Below are 24,078 nucleotides of genomic sequence, written 5' to 3' on the forward strand. Positions count from 1 at the left end.
GGCGGTGTTACATTTCTGTGCCTCAGGATCGTTTCAAACAACGGTGGGAATAGTGGCGGGAATCTCACAATCCTCCTTTTCCCGGATCCTGAGGGCAGTGATGGAGGCCCTTTTCAAGCACCTCCATCATTTTATTAAAATGCCTTTGGATATGGGTGCCCTTAGTGTGGCCAAGGCCAATTTTTACCAAATAGCTGGCATCCCACACATCATAGGGGTTGTGGATGGTACTCACATACCACTTGAGCCTCCAGCATGGCTGGAGGCCATATTTCGCAACCGGAAACACTATCACTCCCTGAATGTAATGGTGGTATGTGATGCCTCCCTCCAGATCCTGTCCCTGAATGCAACATTACCCGGAAGTGCACATGACTCATTCGTCATCTGGCAATCAGGGATATGGCACAAATTAAACAACCTACAAGCTGGTGATGCGTGGCTTCTGGGTAAGTGGAGACCTTTAGTACATAACAATGTTAAGCTTGATACACAGTGATCCTGATGTTGTCACTTCTTTTTCACAGGAGACAGTGGCTACCCTTGCATGCCCTGGCTGCTCACTCCTTATTTGGCTCCCACACCAGGGCCACAAAGTAATTTTAATGCCGCACTTACAGCCACCAGGCAAGTGGTGGAGCGCTGTATCGGCCTTTTAAAAGGCCGATTCAGATGCCTCCACCGCTCTGGTGGCGAGCTCATGTATTTGCCGGATATGGTTTCGAAAATTGTGGTCCTGTGTGGGATATTTCACAACATCGCCATAAGGAGTGGTGTCCCAATGCAGCCAGAGGATGCCTTGCCTGAGGATGGCCCCCCCGAGGTTGGTCGGAGGTCAGTATGTGGGGGGGGCCATACGCGATGATGTGGTGGCCAGATATTTTAGGTAATTATTGGCAACACAAAAGTGTTTAGACACAATGTGGTAAGGATTTTTGGAGAACATCTAATTAATTTGATTTTTGTTTCCCATCTTCTGTTTGATTTCATAATCTTTGGGACTCTAACGATGACTACTTCCTGCTACCCATAAAAAACCTTCATGGGGACACATTGGATATATATTCTGGAACCCATATTGCAACGCCACATTTGTGGAATCATGTTGGCATGCTCCTTCGTCAACCAGTTCTTGGTTTTTCATTTCTTTTTTCATATGGTGTTTTATGGGTTGTATTTTTGGTTTTCACTGTGTGTATTGTTTGTGAGTCAACACTTTGTTATTTTAGTTATGCTGTGAATAAATGTTTTGAGAGTGTAATTTTGGTCATTTTATTGCCCATTACAAGCAAGTGTAACCAGGTTCACCCACGTTAAAATTTATTAAGGGTTAATTCTGTAATGACGCAATTTGATCTAAATTTAAAGATGCTTTCTGGGTCAAAACCAACACCAAAAGGAATCCTGTACAATCAGTAGTCTTTGTAATCTCGGCCTAAGCAGGTTGCCCCCCAAATTGGAACATGTAAAATGTAGTAATATATAAATTGTCAAACACAAAAAAAGGCCAAGCAGATTGTTACTGTTAGGTGTTTCATGTGCCTGTTTCCCTTAAAAATACAACACACAATCTTAGTGACATTAATTGCAAATACTTGCTGGAAGAGTCTACTTATGTCAGTGTAAACAATCTAAGATTTGGAGACAAGGAATGAGACAGAACGTTAAGTTTAAAATTTTACTGAATACAACTATTTTTTAATAACACAAAAAAATTAGGGACGCAGGATGACAGACATATGGTCAAGGACCACCAGCAGCCCGATGACATAGCACCGCATCCTTTCTACGCATCCGGCTAAGTCCGCCAAACGCCTCTGTTCCTCTGTGGGTTAGAAAAGTGTGGGGCTTAATACATAATTAATGAAACCACATTAAAAAACAAGCCAAACAAAGCTATCCAAAAATGACAATATTGTGACCAAAAGCAGATTTACCCCAAAAAAACCAAGGCCCCAAAAATGGAGACCCCAAAAATTGCAACAAAAAACATCAGATTCTGACAGGTGTGATATGTGTATGGGGAAATCAGCAGTAAAAGGTAAAGACAAACATAAATCTACACCAAATTCTGACAAACCCCCCCAAAAAAGGCACAGACACAGGATTACATACAAACACTTTTATAAAAAAAGTAAAAAAAAAAAAACACATACCGTTCAAAATGACGCCCGGGACAGAAGCAACTCCCTCGTCCTCCTCGGAGGTGCCAACATTCCCCAACGAGGTTGGAGGGGTGATTTGGGATTCAGGGGAGGGGGTAGTTACGAGAGGGGTGGTTGGAGGGGAGGGGGGAATTGGGATGGAGGGGAAGGAGCCCCGACACATCTTCCACAGGGTCTGTGCAGGCTGGGGAGGAGGGGGAAATAAGGGAATTTGGGGGTGTGGAGGTTTGGCTGGGGGTTGGGGAGAGGGGCCGAGAGCGCCGTCTTTGACGGCGATGACGCCGTAGTCTTCGCTCTGCCCCTAAAAGATGGGAAACAAATTGTGGTTATTTTCAACCATGACCTAGTTAAACGCTAATTTTTGACAACACAAATATGTAAACATGGGCATGCAGATATGAGTACAAAGAATAAATAGGACATACATGAAAACATGGGCATGCAGATATGAGTACAAAGAATAAATAGGACATACATGAAAACATGGGCATGCAGATATGAGTACAAAGAATAAATAGGACATACATGAAAACATGGGCATGCAGATATGAGTACAAAGAATAAATAGGACATACATGAAAACATGGCCATGCAGATATGAGTACAAAGAATAAATAGGACATACATGAAAACATGGCCATGCAGATATGAGTACAAAGAATAAATAGGACATACATGAAAACATGGGCATGCAGATATGAGTACAAAGAAAAACATGAAAACCACAGTCAGAAAAACTTACTTTCCGCAATCTGCATGCGAAAGCATGCCAGCAAGCGGGGCGTCCACCTTTGCAGGTCAGACCACCTGCGCTCCAGCTGGCCGAAGGAACGCAGGCGGCCACGTACCTCCGCATATGCGGAACGCTTTTCCCTATTGGTGATGGGGGGAGGCTGGCTGGTGATCCGCCTGTCCATGACCTCGGTTAACACCATCAGCTCGCGCCTGGTGAATGCCGAGGCTCTCATGATGGCAATGGTGTATTTTCTAAAAATCTATTTTAATAAAGACCCGAAAAAAAATTTGATTGGCTAATGTATTTGGGTAATTAACAGGACCAATTCTATTGGTTAGTGTATGAGTCATGTGTTCGACAGGGCCACAAATCTTTTGAGAGTTATGATAGGCTTGATGCAGTGACATGCGTAAGCTAATTTAAATAAAGAAATGAACCAAGGAAAATATGCGTGGTTAAAAACAAATAAAACAAATGTTTAATTGTCTCAAACATGTATTTTGACAAATAACAGCGAATGTTTAAGCCGTACGTATTCTGCGGGTAAACACAAACACGGACAAGAGTAAAGTTTATTGCATTGCCAAAAAAAAAAAAAAAGAGCAATTAAGATAATTGATATATTGATTGGCATGATACGATTGAGGCAGGTAGGCAGAATAAAGGAGCAGGTAATCGGAATCTGACAGGCCCACTTCCGGTTTGTACTTGTGCGTGCGTTCCCTGCAAGCCGCATTGGGGATGTACGCTTGCTATTTGGCACGCTCGTTAGTTAGAGGAGGGGTCGGTAGAGTTTGGGGAGGATGTTTAGATGCGTTCGAAATTACGAGCGAGTGCTTGAATTAACATATGTCTGTAAGTACGCCGAACGTACGAACGGCCACTTGCGTCCGGGTCTGAATGAGGGCCAATGTCCTGTGATTTGAGGAGTGTTATATAACTGTGTGTCCTCTAGTTTTATAGACTGTATAAACTGGGTATGTCCATTGCTATTTGGTGTACAGGTCAGAAAGGCCTGGAATTAGCAAATGGATGGCTTGCAGATAACAAAAGAATGAATATCCCTCACAGTATGAGGTCCTGTGTGAACAATTAGCCCTCTCACTTTTTATGACCCCTGAAGTCAGTGTCCTAGATGGTTATTCCAGAACCAGACCTCCTTGTACCCCAGTGCCCTATTTCTAAAGACTATTGTTATTCTATAGAGGCTGAGATATGGTATTCACTATAGGTCTGGAAGGGGGAAGTTGAAGAGTGAGTTATGTCATCATTTATCTTTAAAGCAGGGACCCTGTTAGTTTGGCCAGGTAACCCTGTATTGGAAATCTAATAATCTCAAACCCTGATGACCTGATTGGGAGACCCTGTTAAGTATGAACAAAGAATTAGGGATGTATAAAAAGGGAATACCATCCAGCATTCAATGTTCACTCCTTGGGGTTCAGACAGTCAGGTCTGGAAGTGCATCAGGATATTCCTGTGGGTGAGATCCCCCACCCCATCAGCAGTGCTAAGAACTTTAGTGTAAGTTGTCTTAGGGGCTCTGAATTATTTCTCTCTTTTATTTTTTAAGAAAATATTTGCGTTATAATCTGTTTGTCACTTTATTAATATTTTTGTAACTAAGACTTGAAAATATTTTTTGAATTAAACACATTTAATCTAGCATATTCTTCGTGATTCTTATTGAACTTGTGTGCCTAGATAGGCCCATGCTACATATTTGTGTGTCATTTGAATGTGATTTATTATTAATCTGTTAGGAGATCGCAGACCTCCGGAGAACAGTCTGCGTGGTGGCAAAAGAACCATGTATTTTGGTAAGTTACCGCGGTGCGCCGGCATCACAACCAGCTGATCCAGATTGTTGTATCTGCGAGTCAGCCCAGGTTCGTGACAAGTAGTCTTTAGATGAGAAAAAGAAAACATTGTGAGTCAAATATACATCTGAAGAACATGTTGGACAAATATGATCCTATATAGTGTAACAATGTATTATGAACAATTGTACGATATTAGCTGTAGAAACAAGAGTAGAGGAAAAGAGAGAAAAAAGAGAAAAGAAAAGTGGAGGATAAGGGTGGGGGGGAGAAAGAGGAAACGGAAAAGTGAGTGGTGGGGAAAGGGGGGTGGAAGGACCTCACTGGTATAACACCTCAACAGAGACCGAAGCATTAACAAATGGTACTGAACTAGTTTTAGGAGAGTCTGTAGAAACAATCGGTCAGAACAGAAGGGCTGAAAGGCCACCTAACGAGTGGGAACTATGTGAGGAGCTTTGGTAGTTGTACCAAGGATTCCAGACCTGTAAGAAACTAGAGGATCTATTATTAAGATATGCGGTGATCTTCTCCATACTCGCTAGGTACCAGACTTTATCAATAACTAGGTGGAGAGAAGGAGTTTCTAAACGCTTCCAAAATAAGGCAACGAGATATCTGGCTGCGTTCAATATTTGAACCATCAGCTTACTGGAGAGTGCTGCAATTGGTAGACCCAAGATAAAAGACCAAGGGCCCTCTACCTTGGTCTCCCAGCAAAAGAATTACACCGCTAGCAGATGGTACAAAATGCAGCTGCCAGGCTATTAACCAACCAGCCCCGTTCCAGCCACATAACACCCATTCTCTACTCCCTTCACTGGCTGCCTGTCAGATGGCGAATTGCTTTCAAGATTGGATTAATAACTTACAAAGCCCTTCATGACCATGGCCCAGGGTACCCGAAACAGCTTCTGATTCCTTACTGTCCCACTCGATTACTGCGATCCATTGACGAAGGATTATTAACAGTACCTAGAATCTCACGGAATTCGTCTGGGGGTCGAGCTTTCAGTTTTGTGGCTCCAACCTTATGGAACTCACTTCCCCGCACAGTTCGAGAGGCCTCCACTCTAGAATCCCTTAAAAATAGACTCAAGACTCACCTATTCACCCAAGCATTTCACTAATGTCCCTTGTTTAAGCTTATTTTGTATTTTGTACTGTAAATGTAAAGCACTTTGAGTCCTTTAGGAGAAAAGCGCTATATAAATAAAATTATTATTATTATTATTATTATTATTATTATTATTATTATTATTATTATAGAAACATTAATCACTGTACTTAACAAATTTGGAATCATGTTCCAATAGAGCGCTATTTTGGGACATGTCCACCATATATGAATAGAAGAACCTAGGGCACCACAACCTCTCCAGCACTGAGGGGAAACAGAAGGAAACATCTTAGGTAACCTAGTAGGGACCAGGTACCATCTGTAAAAGATCTTATAGGCGTTCTCCTTCACCAAGGTTGAAATTGATGTCTTTGAGACAGATATATAAATATCGGACCATGTCTGCTCATCAGGTAGACCTAAGTCTCTTTTCCATTGAGGTTCAAACAATGGGGAAGGAGACTGTCCACACAATAGGAGAAAATAATAAATGACAGATATAATGCCCTAAGCTAGGGGACTGCGATAACATAGAGATTCTAAATTTGACAGAGAACAAAGTGGCATTGGGCTAGTTAGAGAGGACACAAAATGCCTCAATTAAAAGCAGAGAAAAGGGTTCACCTCGGGGAAATTGAATTTAGTTATAATATCCGGTAACAGCATACATAAACCATTATCCATGATATCTATAGCAAAGCGGATATTTCTGCTGACCCAGGGACGTGCACGTACCATGGATTGGCCCGGTGGGAAGGCAGGACTATGCCATAAATGTGTAAGGGAAGAGGGAGACGAGAGGAGTTTGAAGCGTCGGGTACAGTAGTCCCAGATCTGACAAGTAAAATTAATAACAGGATGTAAACCAATGTAAGGAAATCTGGACTTGGAGGGTAGTAGTAGTTGGGCTGCCAATGAAGTAGCATGACTTAGATCTGTCTCTAATTGGAGCCACCTAAGAGTGGGGGGTGGGGACGAACCAGGCACTAGCTTGACTCAAGTGAGAGGTGTAATAGTATAAATGGATGTCCGGGAAACCCCTCCCACCTCCCACCACGGGTCTCTGTAAAGTCGAAAATCCCGTTCTGGGCACCTTATTCCTCCACACAAATCGGAGAAACCATGCATGTAGTTGAGCTAAAGTCGATTCTGGTACTTTATCCGGCAAAGTTTGAAACAGGTACATAAGGCATAGAACTATATTAATTTTAAAGACCACTATACGACCCAACCAAGAGATGATAAGAGATTGCCACTTATGCAGGTCTGCTTTGATGGACGATGTCAATGGTAAGACGTTCCCTTTATAAAGGGTACTATAATGGTTTGTAATATAGATGCCTAGGTAACGGAACTTTGTAGGCCAGCAAGAGAATTTGTAGTTGGTTTGTAAGAGTGACAAACATGCCGGAGTAATGTGGAGAGGCAAGGCTTCAGTTTTGGACCAATTGATTTTATAGCCCGACAGACGGCCATAGTCAGTGAGAAGTTGGAACAAATTTGGCAGAGAAGTGTGGGGTGAGGAGAGAGAAAGCAAAACATCATCTGCAAATAACGAAATCTTGTAATCGGATCCACCAGTCCTCTGCAGTTTTAAGGGGGGTATCCACTTAGCGATTTTTATGAACGATTGTACGATAACGATCATTTGATCGTTCAATCGTTTGCAAATAGTTTGCAAAAGTGTCTAAAATGACCAGCGATGCGCGTGCCCGCTGGTCGTTTAGACATCTATCATATTTCCAACATGCTGGTCAACCTGACGATATCGTCAGATTCAGCATGTTTCCAGATGATTGATAACCCTGCACTGAACGACTGCTCATTCAGTGCAGGCTCATCACACAACTGACAAACGACTGATCGATTACAATGTCGTAATCGTGCAGTCGTTTTCAGATCTTCTAGTGGATACCCGCCTTTAGGTAAGTGAAGGAGTTAAGTATACACTACCATACAATTAAAAGCAGCAAATAAAAACACACACACACTAATATATATTGTCAAAACCGTATAAATTGGTTGCGATCGCTTAATTGTGCACGAATCGCAACACGACATCCATTGGACGATTTGATCGTCCACGGCCATTTTATGCGAACACAGGCTCCCAACGCACTTGCGCACGCTTAATTGCACATGCTCGCTATACATGCACACGCATCCCATGCCCCCGCAACTCGTCATATTGTGAATGGCGAGCCATGCTTCTGTGCTCACAACAGTTAAGCGCAATTTTTACATTACATAAACACATAAAGTTAGTACAGCAATACTGTTTAAATACTGTTTTGCATTTCAATCGCATAGCCAGCTTTTAAGTATTATTGTCGGAAACCTTACCCCAACGGACAGCAGCCTTTCCTTACACAAACTTATATCCCATTTAACCCTAAATTGACTGAGATACGCACAATGCTATGTGTTTTAAAGGTATACAATGAATGTTACATGTTAAATAGCAGTTATATGATATCTGGGATTAGGAATAAGATAAATGGGTCATGAGTAGTATCTACCGATTTCCCTCTGTCTCAACAGGAATATGAAACCAACAGAATGAATATGGAAGGGATCACTATCGAGTTATGAAGACCTGCCAAGAATTATACTCTATACTGTATAAATCACTGTACACCTCCCCTGTAGATTTGCATGCCAAATGTTAGTACAAAGGGATTTATTTAACAGTTCAACCTCCAGTGACGTCAACCATTTACTAACAAATGAATAGCAACAACCATTGTGACTCAGTAATAAAGGGCCAATAGGGAACCCCTCTGAGTATTCAGCTTATGTTCAAAGGTAATTGTACACCTATAAATTGCCATGCAGTCTGGATCCCATCCCTTTTCCTTTGCTACCTTTCTCCCTGCCTGACCCTAAAGAAACACACAGCAATCCTGATGGACAGCTGTTAGTCTAGGATCCAGACCGCATGGCGAAGTGTTGGTAATTGTATCTTTGTCTTTATCCTGTATATAGCTGCATTGTATAGATTAAGGCTGATTATACCCTTTTTACAATATAGTACCTTTGTGTGTGTTGGAACCGCAAACTGTTTCTGTGTGACAAAGTTATTTTATATTGAAATGGGAGGTATGGGCAATCTGGTCTGTGCAATCAAATCTCTCTAATATCGATGCTGTTCAAACGGTATCAATAATATTATAATATTACTTAAAAAACAAAGTGAACCATGAGTGAACCAAAATGAATGTAATTTGCTTTTTGTACAGTCTGAGGGAAAAGGGAAAAAAATACAAAATATTCACACCACAACTACCAATAAAATAACTAAATGTCAAGATCATTCCTTACTAATCCCATGGGGCTTACGTAATAGGGTGTGAGCTGCAGCCGCTGCGGGAACTTCTGCGAGTCTTCCCGTATTTTTAAAGCAGCAGTCATTTAAAGGCAAAACCAAGCTAGTTTTGCCTTTAAAATGATTTCCAGTTTAAAAATACGGGAAAACTCGCAGGCGTCCCCTATTACATAAGCCCCCATGTCTCTAATCTCCACACTAAACAAAACAAGCCCAAACTGTCCCTTTTAAACACAAATTTGGAGAATGGGAAAAGAGAAAGCAAGGTATTGGTCACACGGCTTTCATTTCATTACCAAAATAGATGCGATTTGAGGATTTATTTAAAAAAAAATGGAATAAAAAAAATAAACCTTGATCTCTGGTAGCCAGTAAAGTACATGTAAATTTAGCTAGTAATTATGCTTTCAAAGAATTTATAGCAGCTTTTATCTCACCTTCCCAAATTAAGACTCCAACTTCTTTTCTGATAAACTTGAACCAAAAGTTGTCAGTATACGGTTCTTCCAGTAGTACCTCCCCCACCCATAGAGATGGTTCAGTTATGGATAAAGGGCAGCGCGTGGGCTTCATGGCAACAGCATTTTGAGTGTCCCAGGCTCCCATCTCCGCTCGTGATCCAAGCACAAGGAGTTCAGTGTCTGAGTGACTCAATGTGATGACTACACCAAACCGGAACAGCATCTGCTGCATGGCCACTGCAATAGAGTAGGATCTCTTGTTACATAGACAAAAATATATGCATTATCCTACCATTACATATATTTTTCTACAACGACACATGCTGGGTGTTCCACTGCTACCACACTTTGCAATGTTAATATATCATCTGAAAATTATTTTCATTGAATTTTAAATTAAGGTTTGAAAAAAAACACCTCACAAGCAGCTTTCATATCAATTTATCATTAACTACAATTTACACAAAGTATTTATTTGTGAAAACAAAGCGCATCAAAAGTTTATTTTAAAACAATCTCTCTTAATCAGCTTTATCTAATTGAATCCTGTGCAACGCTTCAAATGCTCACATTCGTCGTGTGATAAGTGAGAACACTCGGACATGCCTGATTTGAAGACTATTACAACAGGTGCTAACACCTCAGTCTAACCAAAACCTTTGAAATTAAATATTCATGAACTGTAAAAATGATTCATGCTTTCAGTAAAATGCAAATACATCATACTCTTATAATCAGAAAACAAAGCATAATTTAGAATTGTATACGTTTGGACCGAATTAACAATAAGTTGGGTGGAGCTGCAGCTCCAGGACCCCATGAAAATAGGCAATCAGGATTCTCTGCAGAGCAGACAGTGTTGACAGGAAAATAAATTCCTTTCACCACCAGCAGCACTCCGAAGCCCTGACCATTCACTTCTCGGGCCGAAACATCGCCCATTCACCATCCTCCAATGTTCTCTGCATTTTATGGCTTATGGTGACTGAAATGTTTATTGCATTCTATAGTGGTCACTGTAATGTTTTCTACATTATCTGGTGGTCACTGTGATGTACTCTGTATTATATGGCAGTCACTGCAATGCTCTCTGTATTATATGGTGGTCACTGTAATGTTCTCTGTATTATATGGAAGTCACTGCAATGCTCTCTGTATTATATGGTGGTCACTTCAATGTTCTCTGTATTATATGGCAATCACTGCAATGCTCTCTGTATTATAAGGTGGTCACCACAAAGCTCTCTGTATTATATGGCAGTCACTGAGATGCTCTGTATTATATGGTGGTCACTGCAATACTCTCCGTATTATATGTCAGTTACTGTGATGTTCTCTGTATTATATGGCAGTCACTGTGATGTTCTCTGTATTATATGGTGGTCACTGCGATGCTTTATGTAATATATGGCAGTCACTGTAATATCTGCATTACATTGTAGTCACTCATGCGCTCTGCAGTATATAGTGGTCACTGCAATGCTCTCCGTATTATATGGCAGTCACTGTGATGTTCTCTCTATTATAAGGTGGTCACTGCAATGCTCTATGTACATATTATATGACAGTCAGTGTAATATTATCTGTATTACATTGTGGTCACTGATGCTCTCTGCAGTATATAGCAGTCACTACAATATTCTCTGCATTATATGGTGGTCAAGGCAATGCTCTGTGATGGGTGAGGTAGTGTAGTACAGACAGCAGTACCTAGCCATTGAGTATTTGGAAAGTTGAGCCTACATGCTCCACTGAAAAGTGTTGATACCACAAAATAAATGCTTAGGTGCTGGCACCTTAATGTAACGGGATTAAAAATGGGTTTTTCCATCATACATTTTAGTCTTTACAATGTTGATAGCTGTATGCGAGCTAGCCAAGGGTGACTACTACCTGCTGAGCTGAGTTTTTGCCCAGGATGACAGGAAGCCTAGCTGCACCCCTATGTATGTATACACATACATATAAATATGCCCAACAGACCGCACATATTAAAATTAACATACATGGATGTATGTGAATATATATATATATATATGCCAGGATGTGGGAGATCTGGGCATATCGTAGGTCATTACAGAACTTTAACATGTATCTGTATTTGGCAGTGAAATACGAATGTATTAGTTTTGGGGACAACTTATCATATCCCGTATTTTAAATACGGACAGGTTATCTAATTTTGCCTCAATTTGTAACATGAAAATTAAATGTTTCACGTGAATGCAAACCAGCACGGACGACATGCCGACTGTCTACATTCACAATGTTGATATTATGAATGTTGTTTTGTCTACCTCTCACACTTGTCGACATTCAGAACATGTTGACATTTTGGTGTCGCCATTCTGAAAGTCGACAACCTGAGCATTGGCATTTTGTTTCACACCCATTAGAACTTATTCAAATATATCTTTGCTTGCACTAACGGCGTGCAAGTAACCATTGCCTGAATAATTCACACACTGATGTTTACAAATTTGCTGATAAAATGTAACTAAAATCACGATTGTTATCATGTTCATCCAAAGTACTCTGTCCTCCCTACAAACATAAAATGTTACAAAAGTGCACTTGCATAGAATAATAACTAAAAATGTGGTGAAAGAAATTAAAGCTCAGAAATGTGCATACTGTCATACACTCTTATACTAGTCTTCAGCAGGAAATACCCCAACTGTGTTACATATCTATGATCACCAGTGGTATTTGGCTGAGATCACACAAACAGGCTTTAGTATAGACGCTATAGCACTAGACTGTGGCTAAATCAAACTTATAACCCAAATATTGGATGTTAAACCAGATATTAAACTTAAATAATGTATTGATATTTTGTGACAGAGGATAATTTGCATCTAAACAATCAGATCAATTGAAGCCAATATGTTTTTTTCTTCTTTTTTTAATGTAAATTGCTTTATAAGGAAAGTGATCTAAAACCCAACAGAGATCCTGCACTTCCAAACAGCATTTTGAGAATGAAGGCCTGTAAAAATGAGACCGGGTGAAAATTGCATGCTCGCAGAATGGTTTACGCTGTAAGCTTCTTATACTCTGTTGTACTGTTTATTCCTGTTGGTTGGGGTGTGACTTTATGTGATGCAAATACATACTTCAAATGCAATACAGACCACATAAAAGTTTGGCTTGCTGAGTACTTCTGAAGCATTGGGGCACCCACAACTCAATAAAACACCTCTTTTGTACCGCACAGACACTTGTCCTTTTATGAGTGTACAGAAGTCTGCACAGGCAGACCATGGACTACTCCCACCTTCCGGACATAAACTACTCACCGCCCAGGTCGACCAAGAATGTAGTCTATGGCCCTGATTCAGAGCCGGACGCAAGTCGCTGCTCGTTCGCTCCGAGTGAGGTTATTTGAACTGCGCATGCGTACGGATCGTTATACGCATGCGCGAACAACTCAGTGCGGCCGAAATTCATGTGCTCGCAAAATAGCGAATGCCTGATAATTTGAGTGACAGAAAGAGGCGTATGTGGGTGGTAACAGGGGAAGGTGCTTGAAAACGGGGAGTGGAGATCCGATCGCAGGCGTGCTTAAAGGTCAAAACGGGCGTTTTATGGGTGTGCATATTTAAAACAGCAGCGTCATTGACCACGTCACTGGGTTATTTTAGAGCCAGAACTGCTCGCAAAATTGTGGTAGCAAACACCAGCCCCAAGAAAAGCGAGCAGTTCATACCCTGGTCGATGTACTCGATTAATCTAATAAATAGCGGACATGACGTAGGATGCGAGCGGCTAGGGGGCGTATTTTTTAAAAAAACGAACGCAAGTTTTGTTCGCTTGTTCAGACCTAGAGGCGTGAACAGACCGCAAACAGCGAACGGTTCATTTGAATAGCCACCCCTTGTTTTAGAACGAACGACCGCAAATAGCGAGTGGCTCTGAATGAGGGCCTATGTCCGGGAGGGATGGGAGGAGTAGTCCATTACCCGTCGGGGGTGGGGATAGAAGGTTGATGTCCCATTGTGACACCTCCTGTGCTGTCTCCTGCGCACACCAGTTTCCTTAATACACAATGCAATGAAGGTGCACCTGATAGCAGGGCATACCACCCAAATATTATGTAATCATGACAAATATCCTAGTCCACTGGATGGCAGGTTAGTCCTCTTCATGGGGACTGTCCAGCCTAAACCAGGAAAGTTGGGAGGTGCGATCGCACGGCACAACATTAGCATGCCCACTATGTCTTGGTGTGCGTTCACTTTGTGTATGCAGATGCCCACCAGCCATTCTTAAGATGCCCACTTGCACACGTCATCTCCTGGAAGTGCATGAAAACATTGGTACATCGAGGACCATCGGATGCGATCGCAGCGCTTGAGGTAGACTATACCCTGCCGCAAGCACAGTGATCACTTCAGTGTGAAATACAACCAAGTGATGTGTACTATGACGCTGCCTTTTAATTATGCACGCCTCTGAAACGGCGTTGAGACACTCAGGCACGCCAGCGTTCGCACCTCCACTCACCCGTTTCTAGTGGTATGCCTCTGTTACCACCCACAAACGGCTTCTCCTGTCACTCACTCTGCTGGGCAGTCCATGCTGGGCGAGCGATTGCTTCCCGAACTTTTGCAGTGGTTTGCGCACGCGCATTGCAATGCATACGCATGCACACAATGCAAACCATCGGCAGCTATGAGCTAACGCATCCTAGCGAGAGGGTTTGAATCAGCTCCTGAGCTCCTAAGGCTGGGTACACATATAAATGCCCAGCAATCGTCTCAATAGACCGACCGATTACCCTTTGGTCCAATCCAGTGGAAATTGCCGGTACACAAGGAGCGATGTAATGAACGACGTACCGATACCTCATTCTGTCCTTCATTATACAGTACAGCACCACATACAACATCATCTGATATCAGAAGATATTGCATGCGATCCATGGGAGCGCTCAATCCTGCGTACACACCAGACGATCTTGGCGATATGACAAATTGTCAAGATATCATTCGGGTGTGTACCCAGCCTAAAGCTAGTCACACATCTAAAGATTATCTGTCCAACCAGCCAACTAGTTGATTGGTTGGAATGAAAATCTGGTAAGGTATGGGAGTAAATAACAATCAGCAATTTGCTCCCAAATGCCGGAAAATGGACAAAAACTTTTGTTTGAACAAATTGTTTAGATCAAACATTTAACAAACTTGTCTAACACCCATTTTCATCTAATTCTGGCATTTAGGAGCAAATTGCTGATCATCATTTACTCCCATACGTTACCAGATTTTCATTCCAACCAATCAACTAGTTGGCTGGTTCGACAGATAATCTTTAGATGTGTGGCCAGCCTTACTCTGGGTTTCCTGTTGTAGCCCAAAAGTGCAGCGAGCACATTCCACAATGCTGCGATGCAGATGAGTAGAGGTTTCAATTATTCAAGTCCTGCCAGGAACCCTAAATACTGTACTGCTCATATGATACCAAGTACAATTTGCATCATTTACTCCATGTACAACACAGCTAGCTCCAGCAATGTAACCAATAGACAGCCATTTTAGCATTTTCTGTGATTTTATCTTCAAAGCTGTGGTTTGACACAGCAATAATGTGATTATTATAGATGTGATTACATTTGTTTGTTTTTTAGCTTTTTTTGCAGCCATTTGAACTGAAGCACACTCTTATTGTGAGACATATATTTAGCCTTAATTATATGAGATTCAAAAATTAAAATGTATTACTTTTGCAATAATAATAAATGAAGCCATGAATAGGATCCACATAAGGGAAACCTGCTATTTCCTGATTTTCAAGTAGCTTTGTCAGGTGAACCCAGTGTTGCTGTTTTCTTTGCTACTGTATCTCCTCCCTGGAAGGGGGAGGAAGCATATAAACCACACATACAGTACTAGCACTATATATTACAAGAAGCAGTGACACAAACCTGACAGGTCACCTATGCTGTAAATATGAATACACTAATATAATGGGGTGTATAAGGGGCTGATGTAAATATGTATAATTATTCCTGTACCTTACTGTGCAGCTCAGCTCAGGCCTGGAGGACAAGCCTAGTGTATTTGCAGTGCTGGGAAGCTGACACACAGGCCCAAGCTGGGAGCATTCCCTCCCTCCCTCACTGTGTATGTGTGTGGGATGGGTCACACATCTATCATAAGGAGGAGGGGGAGGACCCTGCTGTGGTGGAGGGTGATATTTAAAGCCAGGAGAGTCTCTACGCAAAGAACAATATACATGCTGCAGTGCTGACATTTCACTACATATGTTATACTATTGTGCTGTGTTATATATCACAGGGAATGCTATTATTATCCATTATACAGTATTATTTTACATGCTCTACTCATCTCTAAGCAAGAATGCATTGGTCTCTCACTGTGTGACAGCTACCAGCATTGTACCATGTCACTCAGAAATAATTTAATTTCACTTTCTATTCTCTGAAATATAATTAGCCCATTGCTGCAGCATGGAGACCGAAAGCAAAGGGTGACATGCTCTGGTACTCAGAGGCGTCACTAGGGTTGGTGTCACCCGGTGCTGTAACGTATGGTGACACCCCCCCCCCATAAAATAAAAATCGGGACCAAAGTATAGGGCTGCCATATCAGAAATCGTGGGGCCCAAGACTGACAATATAGGCAGGGCCCCCCACTCACCGTGTTCCTACAACTCCAGCTCTGCAGCGTCTCCGCAGCCAGCACCCCTTCTGATGGTGGGGCACTGCGCACGTGCCACGCGTGCCCAAGCCCCGTAGCGAGAGATAAATGCACTCGCTCCGGGGCTCGCTACAAATGGGGTGGCTGTCGATGTTGATCGACAGCACGCCCCGTTTTGTAGGCGGGGTGGCTGGACAAACGCAGGCGTTCCTTCCTTCTGAAGGAACGCCTGCCGTTTGTGGGCGGCCCTACTGACATCACTCGTGATGTCAGTAGTGAGCTTCTTACTCTATTAAAGCAGGAAGCTCATTGGGGCTTCCGGGTATGAGACCCTACCACAAGGGTCTTGTCGCAAGCCCGATGGTCGCGACCATCATCTGGCTGCCCGCTAAAGCTGTGGTTGGTCACCCACAGCTTAGCGAGCGGCCAGGAGGCCGGGTTTTTAAAAAAAAGCGGCCGCCCTGATTCAGAGCAAGTGCTCGCTATTTGCGAGCGCCTCTGAATCAGGCCCTCAGCTCAGGCATGTACTGCTGTCGGCTGTTCTGAGCTCATGGTAACGTGGCAGGTCCGGGGGAGGGGCCAGCCACCAGGAAGTATAGCTAGCTAGTAGCTACAGTCAGTGACAGTGACACAGGCAGCTGCTGCTCGGCTCTGTGGATCCTCACTGATGGCATGCACTGGGATCCCGGCCGCTGCTGGCCCATTACTCCGTGGGCCCCCCTCTCTGTCTCTCTGTCCGGGACCAGTAGCGGGGAGCAGATTGTATTAGTGTAATGGCGACAGGCTGCGCATCCAGGGGGTGCGGGCAGGAGTGTTCAGTTTTTGGTGTCACTCCCTTGGAGGGTGACACCCGCTGCGGCCCGCACCACCCGCCCCCCCCTTGTGATGCCACTGCTGGTACTGCCTCGTCTGCAGGGGCTTTGGGCCTGACGTATCAAGCAGTGCAAGGAGTGGAGAAATGGACAAATGAAGAAGTTGCCCATAGCAACCAATCAGCTTCGAGGTAGCATTTATCAAGTACCTTCTTTCTATCAAATGACAGATAGAAACTGATTGGTTGCTACGGGCAGTGGCGTAACTAGGCCAGGGCCACCGAGGCTCGTGCCATGGGCAACGTGGGGCACCGCCGGCCACGGTACCAGCCTGTCCTAGTTAGCCAGTGTAGTACCGACCGCAGGATCGGCGCTAGGCTTCCCAGCGCCCTTCTGTGCTGCACAGCCGAGCCCCTGAGCGCTTACCCAATAGCGCCAGGCAGAGGGTGGGAGGCGGGCTCAGGCTGGTGCATATTTTACACACACATCGCCGCCAGCACGTCGGCGATGTGTGTGTTTCAGCAGCCAATGAGAGCCAGACAGACTCACATTGACTGCTGCTGTGCCCACTGTAAGAGCAGGGCTGGAGCTCACTCACGAGCTCAGTCTTCTGGCTCCTGCATTGGGTAATGGGAGAGATGCCATGACGTCTCCCATAATGTAGAGCGCGCCATTTTTTTAATTGTATTTGTCTGCACTGCATCGGGGGGGGACACTACTACTGGGTACTGTTGACACTATTGGGGCAATCTCTACTGGGGGCACTATTGGTGGGCAACTACTACTGGAGGCACTGCATCGGGAGGGGGGACCTCTACTGGGGACTACTACTGGACTACACTATATAAGGTGCTTACTACTGGGGGTACAAGGGGCACTGCACTGGGGGTACCATTACTGGGGGTACTAAATAGGGAGGACCACTACAGGGGGCACTGCATAAGGGGCACAGAAGAGGGGGGATCATTAATGGGGCCTGCATAAGGGGGACCACTAGTGGGGGCACTGCATAGGGGTACCATTACTGGGGGCACTGCATTGGGGGGACTACTACTGGGGGCACTATATAAGGGCACTGCATAAGGGGGACCACTACTGGGGCACTGCATAGGGGGCCCTACATGGGTCACAGCATAGGGGGGGCCCTACATGGTGCAATGCATAGGGGGGACCACTACTGGGGGTACTGTATAAGTGGCACTACTAGGGACCTGCTTAAGAGTGACCACCACTGGAGACATTGCATACTGGGGGTACTGTATAAGGGGCACTACTGGGGTTAAGGTGCATATGGAATGGAAAGGAATGTTCAGAGTGACGAGAAAGGGATGTGTGTCGTGTTGACACGCCCCATTTTTAGTGACCATGCACCTTGTGACCACACCCATTTTTTGCCTTCGGCGCGCACACATGGGGGGGCTCCATTTTTAAATTTGCCCTGGGCTCCAAATACCCTAGTTACGCCACTGGCTACAGGTAACTTCCCCATTTGTTCACTTCCCCACTCTTTTCATTGCTTGATATATCTCCCCCTTTATTTTGTAAAATGTAAGTAGAAGTTATAATTTCTTTTGCTAAAGCTGTATCTGGAGTTTAACTTTAGAACATGAATAATGCCATAGGCCAAGGAATATATATATATATGTATTTCCAGACATCTGCAAATGCAGCTGTATACTGTAAAAGCGCAAGGCAATATGCTGTGCTATATAAATAACTTTGACTAACTAAATATTATAGATCATGTTGCAGTGATTTATACTATTCCTTTGTACTAGGATCTGGACATCCATTAAAATATGCTGAATGTAGATTTCCATCTATTGATGTGTGCTGTAATTTCTATGAATTTGATAGACTGATAGGTGTATACCCTTTTTACACAGACCTAAAAATCCCGGGTTGATGCACGTGAAAACGTTAAGCCAGGTAAGTGCTGATGACCCATATCTGCTACCTCTGAGGATATATACAAATGATAGATAAGTGGCTAGAAATAAGCTTTCCTCTATACAGTAAGCCAGGTAAGTGCTGATGACTAATATCTGCTACCTCTGAGGATATATATAAATAAGCTTTCCTCTATACAGTAAGCCAGGTAAGTGCTGATGACTAATATCTGCTACCTCTGAGGATATATACTGTACAAATATATACAAATGATAGATAAGTGCCTATAAATAAGCTTTCCTCTATACAGTAAGCCAGGTAAGTGCTGATGACCAATATCTACTACCTCTGAGGATATATACAAATGATAGATAAGTGCCTATAAATAAGCTTTCCTCTATACAATAAGCCAGGTAAGTGATGATGACCAATATCTACTACCTCTGAGGATATATACAAATGATAGATAAGTGCCTATAAATAAGCTTTCCTCTATACAGTAAGCCAGGTAAGTGCTGATGACCAATATCTACTACCTCTGAGGATATATACAAATGATAGATAAGTGCCTATAAATAAGCTTTCCTCTATACAGTAAGCCAGGTAAGTGCTGATGACCCATATCTACTACCTCTGAGGATATATACAAATGATAGATAAGTGCCTATAAATAAGCTTTCCTCTATACAGTAAGCCAGGTAAGTACTGATGACCAATATCTGCTACCTCTGAGAATATATATATAAATACAAATGATAGATAAGTGCCTATAAATAAGCTTTCCTCTATACAGTAAGCCAGGTAAGTACTGATGACCAATATCTGCTACCTCTGAGAATATATATAAATGACAGATAAGTGCCTATAAATAAGCTTTCCTCTATACAGTAAGCCAGGTAAGTACTGATGACCAATATCTGCTACCTCTGAGTATATATATATAAATACAAATGATAGATAAGTGCCTATAAATAAGCTTTCCTCTATACAGTAAGCCAGGTAAGTGCTGATGACCAATATCTACTACCTCTGAGGATAAATACAAATGATAGATAAGTGCCTATAAATAAGCTTTCCTCTATGCAGTAAGCCAGGTAAGTGCTGATGACCCATATCTGCTACCTCTAAGGATGTATACAAATGATAGATAAGTGCCTATAAATAAGCTTTCGTCTATACAGTAAGCCAGGTAAGTGCTGATGACTAATATCTGCTACCTCTGAGGATATATATAAATAAGCTTTCCTCTATACAGTAAGCCAGGTAAGTGCTGATGACTAATATCTGCTACCTCTGAGGATATATACTGTACAAATATATACAAATGATAGATAAGTGCCTATAAATAAGCTTTCCTCTATACAGTAAGCCAGGTAAGTTCTGATGACCAATATCTACTACCTCTGAGGATATATACAAATGATAGATAAGTGCCTATAAATAAGCTTTCCTCTATACAATAAGCCAGGTAAGTGCTGATGACCAATATCTACTACCTCTGAGGATATATACAAATGATAGATAAGTGCCTATAAATAAGCTTTCCTCTATACAGTAAGCCAGGTAAGTGCTGATGACCAATATTTACTACCTCTGAGGATATATATAAATGATAGATAAGTGCCTATAAATAAGCTTTCCTCTATACAGTAAGCCAGGTAAGTACTGATGACCAATATCTGCTACCTCTGAGGATATAAACATAAATACAAATTATAGATAAGTGCCTATAAATAAGCTTTCCTCTCTACAGTAAGCCAGGTAAGTGCTGATGACTAATATCTGCTACCTCTGAGTATATATATATAAATACAAATTATAGATAAGTGCCTATAAATAAGCTTTTCTCTATACAGTAAGCCAGGTAAGTACTGATGACCAATATCTGCTACCTCTGAGTATATATATATAAATACAAATTATAGATAAATGCCTATAAATAAGCTTTCCTCCATACAGTAAGCCAGGTAAGTGCTGATGACCAATATCTGCTACCTCTGAGTATATACTGTATACAAATATAGCAAGCCTTCTAAAGAGTGGACAAATGGGGAAGTTGCCCATAGCAACCAATCAACTTCTACCTATCATTTACTAGACTGTACTTGATAAATGCTAGGAGCTGATTGGTTGCTATCATTTACTAGACTGTACTTGATAAATGCTAGGAGCTGATTGGTTGCTATAGGCAGCTTCTCCAAACTTTAGAAGGTTTGATATATCAAACCTAAGTCATTTCATGGAGGCGGTGAAAGGCTTTATGACTGATTGCTAAGCTAGAAACACCCCTAAATGAGCAAGCTCCATCCCAGAGACTAATTTAAATATCTATATTTTGCTTCTGTGTGCAATGCTTAATACTTTCTTGTACTTCCCTACATCCAACAAGAAATCTGCCCATCTCCTTTAATCATGCTCATCAAAAAGTGACATCAATGACATCATCATATACACATACCTCCCAACATGACCCTCTCCAGGAGGGACACAATGCTCTGGTCCTGGACTTCCCTGGTAAGAGGCGGGACTGTAGTGCAGTTCAAAATTCAAATAGGGGAGCCACACCAACTGTCATTTCTCACGCTGCCCAACATCACTGGCTGGGTCTCACTGGCAGTTGGTGTAACTCCCCTATTTGCATTTTGGACTGTACTGCAGCCCCACCCCTGGAGCCGCCACCAATCATAAATTACCAGGGAAGTCCAGGACCAGAGCATTGTGTCCCTCCTGGAGAGGTTCATGTTGGGAGGTATGCATACAGAGCCATCCATTTACCTGTAGGCATACAGGCAGGGAGGGAGAGTTAGGGTAGGGAGAAGGGGAGGGTTAGGATACCGACCGACAGGTGTTGGCATCCTAAACCTGTCGGGATACCGACATTGGAATTCTGACCTCCGGGATACCGAGTGCCTGCATCCCATACCATCCCTTGATATCTACTAGATTCTCATCAGTTGGAGCATTTTACAGGTCCCAGTGGGCAGGAAATGCGGGTGACATGGATGATGAGGCTTCCATATATGCCTCACCTTACTTGCCAGAGTTGCTAATAAAAACAATAGATACTTTAAAGATCCTACATTTCTCTGTGACAACTATTGTTATAATGGTTATTGCTAGATCTGCAGTTTAGCAGGGGAGACTTATTCAATTTAAAATAGACATGTCTTAATATTTTCTAGTGCAAGTAATTTGGTTTATACATGACAAAATAGGGACATCGGTGTCATTAGTTTGTCTCCTGGAGATAGTCTCCACACTTATCAGACCCGGAGCTTTACATTGTATTTTATCATATAAAATATGGCTGTAAGTAAGGTGCAATGTCCAGAAAAATATTCTAAAATTTGTTATATGTGGATAAAGAACCTGATTCTGAGTCGGACACATCTGTGGCCACTTCGCATTACGATCGCAGCAGCCTGCTTATTATTTTATGCTAATGTCAGAATCCACCTGTCTATGCCAAACATAAGTGCGCTAGCATGTGGGGCACTGTCCTGCCCTCTGTTTCAATGTCTGCAGTCGTCAACATTAGCATTAGCACTGGGTGCAAAAAATCCATCAGATACAAGTGTCCCATTTCAGTGCGCACGCCACAAACTAGCGTGCAAACCAACTTGCACACCCACTCAGAGGCGCTTTAAGAGAGGAGAGGGTCTGTGTGCAGTCTCCGATCGGGCCCCTTCCTCTCCGGCGCCACAGTAGACTCTGGCATTGTGCGAATCACCAGGGAAATCTCCGGAGATTGTGCAGTCAGCGATTTCTTTCTATGGCACTTCTGAAGTTTGCAGATGTCCGCACTCGGAATCAATCCTAGAGTGTATTAACATAGCAGCCATGGATTTATAATGTTCTCTCTATTTTTCTAGGCCTGGAGAATGTCAGGTCACCATGGCAGTATCATCTGGCCATCTGTAATGTAAAGCCTTTTATGACCCTTTTTCTTTACTGGTAATTTATTTGTTTTTCCTTTAGTAACAAGCTTTAAACTACCCAGCTTAAAGCTTGTTGCTAAAGTAAAAAAAAATAATAAGATTGTGTACCCAGTGACGGAACAACGTGATGTAACGATAGATCGCGCTGTCTGTACACACTGCATAATGAGGTGTACGATGGCACGATGTGTCAGTTTATGCTGCATTTAACAGCATGGCGTTGTTCATTTCATCATCTATGCGCTGAACGGCCAGTGTGCATGTGTGATCGGGCATACACAATATACGATCTGCACGATATATATCATTACGATCCACGTCAGAACAATATATTGGGGCCTATTCATCAACACTAAATTAACGTTTTTAAGGACATTTTCCTTAAATAACGTTATTTTAGTATTCATGAAGCCACTTAGCATAGGAGATATCACTGATATCTCCTTGCTAAGTCCCCCTGCGTTAATTTCCACACTCCCCATACATTGGTACATTAGTATGGGGATGTGGAAATTATGGTATTCATCAAATTCCGAAAATTATGAATTTTCGGAATTTGATGGAGGTACTATCCGCCACTGTGAGTTGGCGAATAGTAGGTGAAACTTACCTGCTTCCAGCTGGACAGGTCCCCCGGCATCTTCCTCCGGCGCACTGGTCCCTCCTCTGGCTCCGGAGGCTGGTCGGACACTGTGTTCTCCCAGCAGAACACAATAAGAATTAGAAAAAAAAAAAAAACTTTTTTTTTTTTTTTCTAATCTGTACTGTGGTCTGCTGGGAGACCATGTGACAGACCAGCAGGACGGAGTCAGAGGCTGCTGCGCAGACAGGTAAGTGCTGAAGGGGGGGAGGTAAGAGGGGGGGCAGGTGAGCGGAGGGGGGACACAAACTTACCGTATGTGTAGGCAGTGCTGCGCATGCGCTGGGTTAACGAATTTTACAGCACATGCGCAGCACTGTTTCCAGCTGCGGTAAGGTAGTGTAGACAGGGATAACTATCTATTTCCTGAAAAGCTGTCATCGCAAAAATGACAGCATTTCGGAATAGATAGTTATAGGGAGGAGGAATGATGAATTCCTCTGGTAATTAGGTAGAACTCCAAGCGAGTTCTAAACCTAATTACCTCCAGGGAAAGTTTAGTAATGATG

The 24,078-nt window shown here is 42.7% G+C and overlaps 1 protein-coding gene across 1 annotated transcript in view; it reads right to left on the reverse strand.

Annotated features, from left to right (window-relative positions):
• The window catches only part of EPM2A (EPM2A glucan phosphatase, laforin), a 121,827-nt gene extending 106,063 nt beyond the window's left edge, over window positions 1-15,764 (reverse strand). Inside the window, exons 1-2 of the mRNA XM_088474515.1 lie at window positions 15,644-15,764; window positions 9,604-9,864 (exon numbers count right to left, since the gene is read on the reverse strand). Of these exons, the coding sequence (XP_088330641.1) occupies window positions 9,604-9,859 (256 nt within the window). The 5' untranslated portion in view covers window positions 9,860-9,864; window positions 15,644-15,764. The remainder of the gene's footprint in view (window positions 1-9,603; window positions 9,865-15,643) is intronic.
• Window positions 15,765-24,078: the final 8,314 nt, after the last annotated feature.

This window comes from Taudactylus pleione, unplaced genomic scaffold, assembly GCF_031769625.1.
Source record: "Taudactylus pleione unplaced genomic scaffold, aTauple2 ptg000154l, whole genome shotgun sequence".
In the NCBI taxonomy this organism is placed as follows: Eukaryota; Metazoa; Chordata; class Amphibia; order Anura; family Myobatrachidae; genus Taudactylus; species Taudactylus pleione.